Raw genomic sequence first — 12,498 nt, 5'->3', positions numbered from 1 at the left:
CTTTCAATTCTTTAACTGAATTTTCTAACATCTAAACATCTTTCAGTAACATATGGCTTTATAGTGCTACTATGTCAGACCAATGAATATTTCTGGCATATACTGTATGTTGTATTTACTGGAGAAAACATTGAACTGAAGCTGCTATTGATACTTCAAAATGTGTATTTAAGAAGGTTACCTTTGATATGTATCTGCTGCCTGTTTTTTCAGCTGAAGATATTCATTCAAATAACCAAGCATTGTGAAAGCACACGCATCATTCTGGATTCTTTCTGGGGGGAAAAGTGCAAAATAATAATAAAAAAAATTGGGGAGTGCACAAAACAATCTGAAATTTAGATTCCCAAAACATGCTACTAGAATCATTTACAGAACTGGAAAGGAAATATTTCTGATAACCTATACTTATTCCATCATCTGTGGGTTAATGTACCAATGATAGGTGATTATCTCAGATACAATTAACTTCAAGAGTGCACATTTAAATCTTATTTTATACATTATCCTTTGCCATAGAACAGTTACTATCACAGGATATTTGGAGATTACATAGTCAGTATTAATAGGCTTCCCAATAGCTCTGGAGGGTTCCAGACTGGGGAAGGTTATGTTGTACCTCCGAGCCTGGGTTTTACTTTTAGCATATTGGTAAAAGGAGTTAAGGGAGAAAAGGGAAAGAAAGAGAAAATTAAAGATGTATCACTCTTCTAAGTTTAGGCTATACAATGTAGGGGCATCTCTGCTGGCTCATTGCCTTATTCTCAATGATGGCCAGCCTAAGCTTCTGGGATATTTAAAATGTGAAATGACATACCAAAATGTAGCAGTCCTTCTCTGCTTCCCTAGTCTCTGGAACGTAAATGTATACTGAAGAATAGTGGTGAAATTCAATTTTTTTTTACTACTGGTTCTGTGGGTGTGACATGGCAGGGGAAGGATACTACAAAATCTCCATTCCCACCCCACTCCAGGGGGAGGATACTGCAAAATCCCCATTCCCACCCCACTCTGGGACCAGCTAGAAGTGGTATTTGCCGGTTTTCCTAACTACTCAAAATTTCTGTTACCGGTTTTCCGAACTACTCAAAATTCCCTGCTGGAGAGGTTCACTGAGGTTCTGCTAAAAAGTCATGGCTAAGGATAAATTATAAACTGATTCTACATGAAGCAGCAATGAATTTGAAACTCATTGGAAGTTGCTTCTCTTTTCAAACATGCTTTCTCTTTTTTGTTCCAAACCTCACAACAATCACTGGATTCCACTTTGACCAATCTAATTGAAACCATCTAGTATTTTAAATGTAGGATGGAGAAAGCCAGTTTGGTGTACTGGCCTTGAAGCCAGTTTGGGCTGGCCTTGAAGCCAGGAGACTGATTTCTAATCCTACTTTAGATATGAAATCCACCTGGTTGACTTTGGGCCCATGTCTCATTCTCTCAGCCCAACTCACCTCACAGGGTTGCTGTTGTGGAAAAATAGAAGGAAGGGATGAGTACTATATGTTCACCATCCACCTTGAGTTGCACAGAATACAGGAGGGATTAAAACCTTTTTTAAAAAAGTTACCTGTATATTTAGTTAAAGCAACTTGTGCTGTTGGAATAGCATTCATCTGAAGGATGTTGTACTTATATAGTTCAGTATTTCTGTTGGTTTTATCCTGCAAGGTTGAGCACACCCAGTAGGCATAGCCTTTTGCACCTTCCGTCTGTTGGAGAAGAACTGGAATTAACTACTGCTCAATTAGGAAACAGTTTTATTGTTACTTAAGCACATGCCCAGGAGTTAGGCATCTGGTTGATTTAGCTAACATCACAAATATACTGAGGGGAGAGACTGAATCAAAATTACAGCTCTGCTTCAGAATTGCCATATAATGCATCTGATTAAAGCAGCTTACATGCATGCTGAGTTCAGTGGTGTGTCTGAAGAGATCCATTGTTTCATAGCTGCCAACAGTTTCTGCAACAAAGGCCTACCAAGAGAAAAAGATAAAATTGAAAACTCAAATCTATCTGCTTTGACAATACATGCCTCAAGCATAGCCTGCTTGTTCTTCACGAGTTGATTAACAAGAAATTAAAAATCAGGTACAGCAAAATGTTATTTGAATCTAGCTAGTTTCATTTACATCTGCAGAATAACAACTCCAAGCTTAATAAATGTTTCCACAGTGTCTGAAAAAATAACCACAGACCTTAAATGCCTTATCATAAACTGAAAATACCACTAAATGTAGTCATTGCTGAAAGTGCAGCATGTAAAAATCAACCACTTCTAGAAAAAAACTATCTTGAATTTGAATGAAAAATGTTCTATCTATATTAAATTTAAAGATACACCAGTGTTTCTCTCCATCTCTTCCTAATTACCACCCACCAAGGTCAAATGTAGCAATAAACCAAGGCTTATATACTTTAAGTAACTTGCTATACTAGCAATTTGATTCTTAATAGGAATGGTATTAAACATGTGCTGTTTAAATCCTAATAATGTTGCTACATAAATATGCATTTGAAAGAGATTAGAGATTAGACTCTACCTGTCCAATCCAACATGTTAGATGGGAGGGTTCCAGAGACTGGGCTACTTTGAAAGCTTCATGCGCTTGCTGTAAGAGTTACATAAAATCAACACAGAATTATTAAATGGGGTGAAAAGGATTAAATATGTATGAAATGACTACGGAAAGTACTGTACATTTATTGGTTTATTTAATTATTTTGTACTCCCCTTTATTTTTTACCAATAACTCAAGGTGGTGAACATATCCGACACACCTCCCTTCTCCTATTTTCCCTACAAAAACAACCCTATGAGATGGTTTAAGCTGAGAGGGAATGTCTGGCCCAAGGTCACCCAGCTGGTTTTCATGGCTAAAATGGGACTTGAACTCATGGTCTCTCAGTTTCTAGCCTGTTGCCTTAACCAGTAAACCAAACAGTATATGCATGGTTTTTCTACTCATAGGCTTCATCCAAACTTCCATGGTTGCCATACCTGGATTGCAAAGTTTCAGGTCAGCGCTAGTTAGCTATAATTAGCCGATGCCAAAAGCCGCCACCTTCATTGGGGCAGTTGCTGCCTGCACCACCCCGCTACCTTCTCTACTGGCTCTGTCCCACTGCCTCCTCCCTGGTTGGACTTGGTAAGCTCTCTTTTGGTAGATGAAGCTACACCACCCTGCCATGCACATCCTGGGCCATGCCCAAAGCCTGGATCCCAGGCGAGCAGCAAAAGAAAGAGGGAAGCAAATGTCAACTGGGGGGTGGCAGGTTAGGTAGTAGCAGAGTGGAAGGCAGTCAAAAAAAAATTTTTTAAATAATTTTTTTATTTTATTTCATCTTCATTAAACAGTGTGTCGTCTGGATAGTAATACTGTATTTTATGCAATAACAATTAAGATTTACAGCCATATTTAATATTTTGTCTATTCTTAACTTAATACTAATACCTTACATACCTACTATTGTAACAATCCTCTTCTTAGCTTATTTAACTTGATTAAAACATTTTCCATATTTCACCTCTCTGCTTTTCTTTCTAATTTTCTTATTTGTTCTTTAACCATTGATAAAATAACTCCCACATACAGTACTATAATAATCAGAATAGGAAGGCGGTCAAAAAATGCAGAGATGGGGGAAATAGGTAAGTGGGGGTTGTTGAAGTAGAGGCAAGTGTGGCAGGGTGATGGAGCCTCGTTCTGCTGAAGGAAACTTGCCAGGCCTTCCTGAGGAGATGACAGTGATATAGAGCCAGAAGATTGTGCAGGGCAGAAGAAGTGTGAGGTCCTCGCCTAACAACTGCAACCAGGATTACCAGAGCTGCCATCGCTAAGCAATGCAGTCACGTGACGTTTCTGCTAACAACCACTTTGCTTAGTGATAGAAATTCCAGTTAAGAGAGAGATTAAGAGAGAACTACCCATATGTTTTTCTATTCATACATCAATATAATGTTACATACATCTTTTTTTTGTTGTTGTTGCTAAAGCCTCACAGCCATTCCTGAAGCATCTCTGAGAAAAATTAGATCAGGCAAGAGATCTAATTGTAGCAATGATTCTGTTTGTCACCGACAATTTATATATAAATTATAGTGCTGGCATCGTACACCAGGAAGATCCAGTTTCAAGTCTATCTTTATTCTCATGGGTCAGCATTCTCTTATGGGTAGCATTCTCTCACCCTAACCTACCTAACAAAATTATTTTGATACAATAACTCTCCAGGTAAGCTGCGCTAAGACTGTACAAGAAAGATAGAGTTAAAATGTAAATAAATATTGGTCAGCACCCAAACTGTATATATTAAGAGCAGAGGTGGTGCAGTGGTTAGAGTGCAGTACTTCAGGCTACTTCAGCTGACTGCTAGCTGCAGTTCAGCAGTTCAAATCTCACTGGCTCAAGGTTGACTCAGCCTTCCATCCTTCCGACGTGGGTAAAATGAAGACCCAGATTGTTGGGGGCAATATGCTGACTCTGTAAACCGCTTAGAGAGGAATGTAAAAGCACTATGAAGCAGTATATAAATCTAAGTGCTATTGCTATTAATATTTAAGTGCTCCAATAAATTATTGAGAGTGCAACATTTTGAGTTGTTTCATTACTGGGTTATGTCACATACTTCCTTGTACTTAATCATTTTCATGAATGTTTAGAAGCATCTATATAAACACATACACTTACCTCTATTTTTCCACTTGTTAAATACAAAACTCCCAGATTGGTCCAGGCGATAACGTTCTAAACAAAAAAAGGGTTTTCAAAAGGTAAATTTAGGATGCTTGTAGTCTCCTTTAAAATAGATGCAACTATCAAGAGTACTTACAATTTGATCAGCTTGAATAGATTTAATGAATGCATGTTGTGCAAGAGCATAGTTTCCAACACCTAAAAAATTACAGATTTTTCTGTAACACTCTCTACAATAGGTAAAACTTTAAATTGTGAAAAAAGAAAAAAACGGTTTACATTAAAACCTACCTTTGCAACAGGCTACCACACCAAGAGCATTCCAGTAGAGATGGTTTTTACTGTCTAATCGCACTGCTTTTTTCAGGCACTGGAAGAGACTGAGACCTCAGTATTGTAATTCAATGCTGTATTAAATGTTATATATTATACTAAGGAATATGGTACTTTATAGCTTGGAGATGCTACAAAACAATAGGCTTAATATTGTATATTGTATTGGAAGAAATTACCTGTATGGATCTCTCTAAAAGTTCACTGATTTCATTTTGGTTACTGTCTGTGGCTGTAAGATGCTGCACTTGGTTATAGTAATTTATTCCAAGATCACACCATGTATTTGGTGAAGACATCAGTTTCAGTCCTCGACCATAACATCTGCAGAAACATGGATCATCCAATGAACAGAATTACTTGCATTAGCAAAACTGATGGAAGTGGAATTATATACTTAAGGGTGCTTTTAAGGATTGTTACAAAACTTTCCCATCCGATAGCAACACTGCTCAATGCAAACAAGTAGACACTGAGAAATCTGAATAGATCTTAGTCATGTGGCAATATCAGTGCAATGAAATAAGGGCCATTTTTGCTACTAAAGAATCTCAAAACATACATTCATTTCTAATAAAATCAGAATGTAACCAATTCAGTTCAAACATGTATTTCTTTTTCCAACTAGATGTGTACCATTTTACTTTCTTGTATTCCATGATTATTATTTTTTCTCCAATGTCCCTAATTACAGCTATACTGGTTATTGGCCACATTCATTCTTAACCCTTAAGATTTTTAACAATTTGGCATAACAATTTTTGCTCCATTCTTCGGTATGAAACAAATTTATTTATTAAATTTATAATCTACCATTCTGCTTACTTATGCACTCCAGGAACTTACAACTATTAAAAAAATTTTTAAAAAGCATAATAAAATAAATGAAATTACAACAAGCAATTCGTTGTTAATTAACAATCTCTTAATCAGGGGAATTCAAAGTACGGCCCGCCGAAGCCATTAATCCGGCCCACGCGGGATCATGAGGCGGCCCCACCCACATCACCCTACCTACCCACCGGCCCCCACTTGCCTTCTGGAGGCCGAGGCCAAAAATGGGACATGCGGAGGGCCCAGGAGGCCAAAAACGGGTCCGTTTTTGACCTCCCCAGCCTCCAGAGGGGGAGGGAGGGAGGGACACACACACACACACAAACAGAAGTCCCTCACCCCCCCCCCCAAGGCAGCCACATTCCTTCCCTAACCTGCTTTCCACCCCCAGGAACATAACAAATTAAAGTTTAATTTGTGTGTATTGTTTAGTGGACTGCTAAATTGGCCACACCCACCCAGTCACATGACCACCTAGCTATGCCCACCCAGCAGGTCCGGACCCCCAACAGTCTGAGGGACTGTGAATTGGCCCCCTGTTTAAAAAGTTTGAGGCCCCCTGCTCTTAATAAATAAGATGCACTTTTGCCACTTCCTAAATGTTAAGAGACAGAACGGCAAAAGCAACGCCCAAGGGAAAGCATTCCCTAATCTGGAAAGTCCTTTCTTATATGCCAGATAACCAAACTTCTGGAAATCTTCATTGGGCCTCCCCTGTTGATTGAGACGCCTGGACAGGTTCAGAGGAGAATAAGCAATCCCTCACTCAAACACACTCACACTTGTAGGTTTGTATAAGATCCATTACCTTCCACCAAGACTGAGCAGATCACTTTTTTGGAGCACACATTTTTCCATGTTCTGGCCAAAAAGGAAACCTGAAACTTTCACATTCACTTTGGATGGTGAAATAACACATACACAACTACAGGCATCTCCAAGCAACTTCCAAAGGCAGGATACTTCTGGACGATATTTTGCTGCCCTGAAAGAACGAAAAAAATGCAAACGAGGTCATAAAGCTATAACCTACTGATCAACCTGTGGTCATCTGGAGACTAAATATATATTGTCTCATAAGACGAGGCCAAAGTCAAGAGAACCATGGTCATGTTCATTAATACCACAATGCAATAATGTATTGATTAGTCAATTGAATATTAAGAATATTCATCAGAAAGTGGATCATGATTCAGAATGGCCATGAGTTTCAAGTAGTAGTAGTAGTAGTTAATTTGATTAAAAATCAACAGTTTGAATCCAGTGATTTATTCTGTTAGAGCAGGGGTATCGAACTCGTGTCGTCATGTGATGTATGGGGACTTTTTCCCCCTTTGCTAAACCAGGCGTGGGCGTGGCCGGCAGGTGATGCATCTGCCCGGCGAACTTGACAGCCCTGTGTTAGAGGGAAGATCTAAGCAAGTAACAGATTCTATTTACAATACCTTTAATCAAGTAAAGTAGCAGCAACACCTGCTTGATCCCTTCTACATTGTAGTCTTCTGATCCTCTGACTGAGGAAAAACTGAGTTGTAATTTATATTTGTGGGAGTTAGGGTTGATCGGCTGTGTGCCATTTACTGAAAAAGAGACTATCTTTCAAGTCAACAATGAAGAATGACTATATAAAAATACTAACCGTGCCAAAAATTCAAGTGATTGTTCTATATAGTCCAGAGCTTTCCCATCCAGATAGTTAGCAAGAGCAGACTTTGCCATCATGAGATAACACTCTCCCAAACCTGTTTTATTTTTTAAAAATTGTTAAAAGCATAATAAAATAAATGAAATTACAACAAGCAATTCGTTGTTAATTAACAATCTCTTAATCAGGGAATTCAAAGTACGGCCCGAAGCCATTAATCCGCCCACGCTGGGATCATGAGGCGGCCCCACCCACATCACCCTACCTACCCACCGCCCCACTTGCCTTCTGGAGGCCGAGGCCAAAAACGGTCCGTTTTGACCTCCCCAGCCTCAGAGGGGAGGGAGGAGGGAGGAGGAGGGACACACACACACAAACAGAAGTCCCTCACCCCCCAAGGCAGCCACATTCCTTCCTAACCTGCTTTCCACCCCCAGGAACATAACAAATTAAAGTTTAATTTGTGTGTATTGTTTAGTGGACTGCTAAATTGGCCACACCCACCCAGTCACATGACCACCTAGCTATGCCCACCCAGCAGGTCCGGACCCCCAACAGTCTGAGGGACCGTGAATTGGCCCCCTGTTTAAAAAGTTTGAGGCCCCCTGCTCTTAATAAATAAGATGCACTTTTGCCACTTCCTAAATGTTAAGAGACAGAACGGCAAAAGCAACGCCCAAGGGAAAGCATTCCCTAATCTGGAAAGTCCTTTCTTATATGCCAGATAACCAAACTTCTGGAAATCTTCATTGGGCCTCCCCTGTTGATTGAAACGCCTGGACAGGTTCAGAGGAGAATAAGCAATCCCTCACTCAAACACACTCACACTTGTAGGTTTGTATAAGATCCATTACCTTCCACCAAGACTGAGCAGATCACTTTTTTGGAGCACACATTTTTCCATGTTCTGGCCAAAAAGGAAACCTGAAACTTTCACATTCACTTTGGATGGTGAAATAACACATACACAACTACAGGCATCTCCAAGCAACTTCCAAAGGCAGGATACTTCTGGACGATATTTTGCTGCCCTGAAAGAACGAAAAAAATGCGAACGAGGTCATAAAGCTATAACCTACTGATCAACCTGTGGTCATCTGGAGACTAAGTATATATTGTCTCATAAGAAGAGGCCAAAGTCAAGAGAACCATGGTCATGTTCATTAATACCACAATGCAATAATGTATTGATTAGTCAATTGAATATTAAGAATATTCATCAGAAAGTGGATCATGATTCAGAATGGCCATGAGTTTCAAGTAGTAGTAGTAGTAGTTAATTTGATTAAAAATCAACAGTTTGAATCCAGTGATTTATTCTGTTAGAGCAGGGGTATCGAACTCGTGTCGTCATGTGATGTATGGGGACTTTTTCCCCCTTTGCTAAACCAGGCGTGGGCGTGGCCGGCAGGTGATGCATCTGCCCGGCGAACTTGACAGCCCTGTGTTAGAGGGAAGATCTAAGCAAGTAACAGATTCTATTTACAATACCTTTAATCAAGTAAAGTAGCAGCAACACCTGCTTGATCCCTTCTACATTGTAGTCTTCTGATCCTCTGACTGAGGAAAAACTGAGTTGTAATTTATATTTGTGGGAGTTAGGGTTGATCGGCTGTGTGCCATTTACTGAAAAAGAGACTATCTTTCAAGTCAACAATGAAGAATGACTATATAAAAATACTAACCGTGCCAAAAATTCAAGTGATTGTTCTATATAGTCCAGAGCTTTCCCATCCAGATAGTTAGCAAGAGCAGACTTTGCCATCATGAGATAACACTCTCCCAAACCTGTTTTATTTTTTAAAAAAAATTGTTAAAAGTGTAATAATATTACAAGCAAACTTAGATTAAGCACAAGGTATCAAATGCTGGAAAATATTTGATATGGCTCTTAATTAAAATAAAATTTTGGGGTGCATAGGAACAGAAATGTGGCAATCAATAATTAAATGCACAAAAACATTGAGGGGGGAATATCTTCAACTTTTAAAAATTTGACATTTGAAGTGCAGAATGAAAAAAAGAATTATTATTTTAGAAAGTCAGTGTTAAATTAAACATTTAGGACGTGATTTTACCAACAATTTACTCATTTCCCATGTTTGAGGTGACTCAACAGTTTCTTGCATAATTAAGGCAATCAAGTTTCAAGAACCAAATAGCTATTCCTGCAATTTTTGAAAAGTCACATATTTTATTAAGTTTAGAAATGGCTAGAGAAAAAGAATGGAGGCAGTGAAATATGTTGAGTAGAAAATTATATTGAAATAACAGCTTAGCAATAAATATGTTGCACATAAAATATATAATTACCTTTCAGTGCAGGGACATAATCTTTTGATTTCTCCAAAATATGTTGATATTCTGCAATAGCCTCTTTATATTTGCCAAGAATTTGTTCAATTGCAGCAGCCTTATAAATACTATATATAGACTTGGGGTTGAGTTCTCTTGCCTTTCGGAATGACTTCAGGGCGGTTGTGTAGCCTCCTCGACTCAGATAGGCCTCTCCTAGAGCTTCCCAACAATTGGGGTCCTTTGGATCTGCTCGCAGAGCTGCTTGCAAACTAGACACATTGAAAACCCAGTAGTTAGTTTATAAACAACCTTCTATTCAAAATTTTTTTTTAAATGTTTTATTTACAATAGTCCATACTGAGACTCTGCTAAAGGCAAATGGAGCACCAAATAAAAATTCCCACATTTGTAATGCTACATGATATTTAAAAACTATTTATAGACCATTTGTTGAGGCAACACCAAAACCTATCTCAGCAAAAACTAACCAAGAATATTGATTATTTTGGCTAACCAATTCATTTTTGTAATAAAAAAAAATCAGCATCATAATGAGGTTATTTGGTCAGTATAAACTTCTTTACAACAAACAGACAATACTGAACTGTAAACATTTAAATCTAATAATAATTAAAAGAATATATTAAATATATTAAAAATAATAGAATAAAATAAAAAGACTATATTTCCAATATTCTTTTTTTAAAAAAACTTCAAGATTAGGGTTACTTTAACAAACACTCTGGGATTTAGATTATGCAATTTCCCAAAGAGGTATCAATAGGTTGCTGTTGGTAAACTACAGGATGACTTGGTTGCTTCTGCAATGCCATGCCAAATTTTAATACAGTAACCACTAATATCTTAGAAGTACTCTCTGCGAGAGGATAAACATTTTCTCAATGCCAAGATCAGGGCTGTTAAACTCGCAGCCCATGGGTCAGATGCATCACCCACTGGCCACGATGAAGAGGGAAAAGTTGTGATATGTCACGTGACAACACTGTGACGACGCGACTTTGCCACCCCTGGCCCAGATGAATTGTTCCATAATATTCCAAAGACAAAGGAGCGCAATGCTTTATGAAAAAGGAAAGATTTCTAATGATTACATTCCAGCACCAAATAGCAACATTCACAGAGAAAAAGAGGGTTTGCTTTTTTTTTTTTTTTTAAAAAGAGAATTGTGTACAGACATCATCAGACTACCAGCTAAGTTTGCCTTCTGCATAAAATAACGAAATGCAATTCATAAGTTTTCTTACTCTGCCACTGCTTGTGAATGTTGTCCCACTTTTAGATAATAAAGTCCTCGGCGAAGCCAGGCCCATTTTGCTCTCCCAGCACTTGCTTGTCCTGTTACCTCTGTCAAGATGGTGAGGGCAGTTTCCTAACACAGAAAGAAGCAAAATATTATGGAAGATTTGTTATAGGTCAGACAATTGAGAAAAATAGAACAAAGGTAAGACCAGCATTCTCAGAGTATTTTTTACACTTCCTACTGTATAATTAAAAGAAAACTCTAAGAGATTTCCTGTGAGAACCGCACACAGCTTCAGCCTATCTAGAAGCTACACTGTAAACAGGAAGAAAGGCTGACTTTAATTTCAAACTAATGCTAAAAATATTGCTAAATTCAAAAGTGCTAGCATTTTCCAGTAATGGGCCATAGTAATTCATTGTTACGTTCATTCCTATTATGTAGTCATAATTACAAACCCATATGCCATGTTGCAGAGAATATGCCAACATCAACCACAATTTGGCTAACAAAATAAAGTTGGCTTTCCCGGGTTTTTGTCAAATTGTTATAATTGTTATAATACTACGCCTTCCATTGCTATCAAAATTATGATGTGTAAAAACAGTCATCCAGACAGCTCCCTCTATTGGTTGAAAAATAACAAAATGCCAGGCAAAAGGGGAAAAAAAACCCCTAAATCGTATTGTCTATTTCAAGTTTGATTTAACAGCAGCAACATAATGCAAAGGTCAGATTTTACACAAAGGACCTCTCCCAATAATAACCAGATTCTCTATAAATCGTTCATAGCTACTATCTAAGCTATATTAATATATATTAAATAGTACTTAAATCCCAAGCAGGAGCAAATTTAGAGTAACAAGTAAAGGAAACAAAATCAGTCTGGGTGATTGAAAGTGTGATACAGCCTACCCAGGGCCTTATTACTGCATCTGAAAGACAGAGGAACAAATACAGCAGAAGTGTAGGAAGTGCCTGCTGTATTCATTTGTGTCCTAGATATTTCTGATTGTTGTGCTCAATGTCTCTATACAAGGTAGTCCTCAACTTATAACCAAATTGAGCCTAAAATTTATGTTGTTCAGTGAAACATTTGTTAAGTGAGTTTTGCCTCATTTTATGACTTTTCTTGTCTCAGTTTTAAGTGGATTACTGCAGTTAATAACTTGGTTGTTAAGTGAATATGGCTTCCCCACTGACTTTGCTTGTTAGGTCACAAAAAGTGATCACATGACCTCGGGACACAGCAAAGGTCATAAATATGAACCAATTGCCAAGAATCTGAATTTTGATCAGATGATTATGGGGATGATGCAAAGGTTGTCCCTTTTTTCAGTGCCGTTGTAACTGAACGGTCACTAAAGGAAATTTTGTAAGTTAAAGACTACCTGTATTCTGAAATAACTTAAATCTGTGGGAAACAT

General features: G+C 38.1%; 1 protein-coding gene across 1 annotated transcript in view; it reads right to left on the bottom strand.

Annotated features, from left to right (window-relative positions):
• The window catches only part of SKIC3 (SKI3 subunit of superkiller complex), a 50,350-nt gene that overhangs the window by 22,093 nt on the left and 15,759 nt on the right, over positions 1-12,498 (bottom strand). Inside the window, exons 16-27 of the mRNA XM_058169256.1 lie at positions 11,076-11,200; positions 9,826-10,079; positions 9,198-9,300; positions 8,367-8,543; positions 5,213-5,357; positions 4,992-5,070; positions 4,837-4,898; positions 4,695-4,751; positions 2,547-2,615; positions 1,905-1,979; positions 1,571-1,712; positions 182-275 (exon numbers count right to left, since the gene is read on the bottom strand). Coding sequence (XP_058025239.1) covers positions 182-275; positions 1,571-1,712; positions 1,905-1,979; positions 2,547-2,615; positions 4,695-4,751; positions 4,837-4,898; positions 4,992-5,070; positions 5,213-5,357; positions 8,367-8,543; positions 9,198-9,300; positions 9,826-10,079; positions 11,076-11,200 — 1,382 coding nt within the window. The remainder of the gene's footprint in view (positions 1-181; positions 276-1,570; positions 1,713-1,904; positions 1,980-2,546; positions 2,616-4,694; positions 4,752-4,836; positions 4,899-4,991; positions 5,071-5,212; positions 5,358-8,366; positions 8,544-9,197; positions 9,301-9,825; positions 10,080-11,075; positions 11,201-12,498) is intronic.

Source organism: Ahaetulla prasina, chromosome 2 (assembly GCF_028640845.1).
Source record: "Ahaetulla prasina isolate Xishuangbanna chromosome 2, ASM2864084v1, whole genome shotgun sequence".
NCBI lineage: Eukaryota > Metazoa > Chordata > Lepidosauria > Squamata > Colubridae > Ahaetulla > Ahaetulla prasina.
The sequence above is the reverse complement of the archived record's forward strand: the minus strand, read 5'-3'. Positions and strand labels throughout refer to the sequence as shown.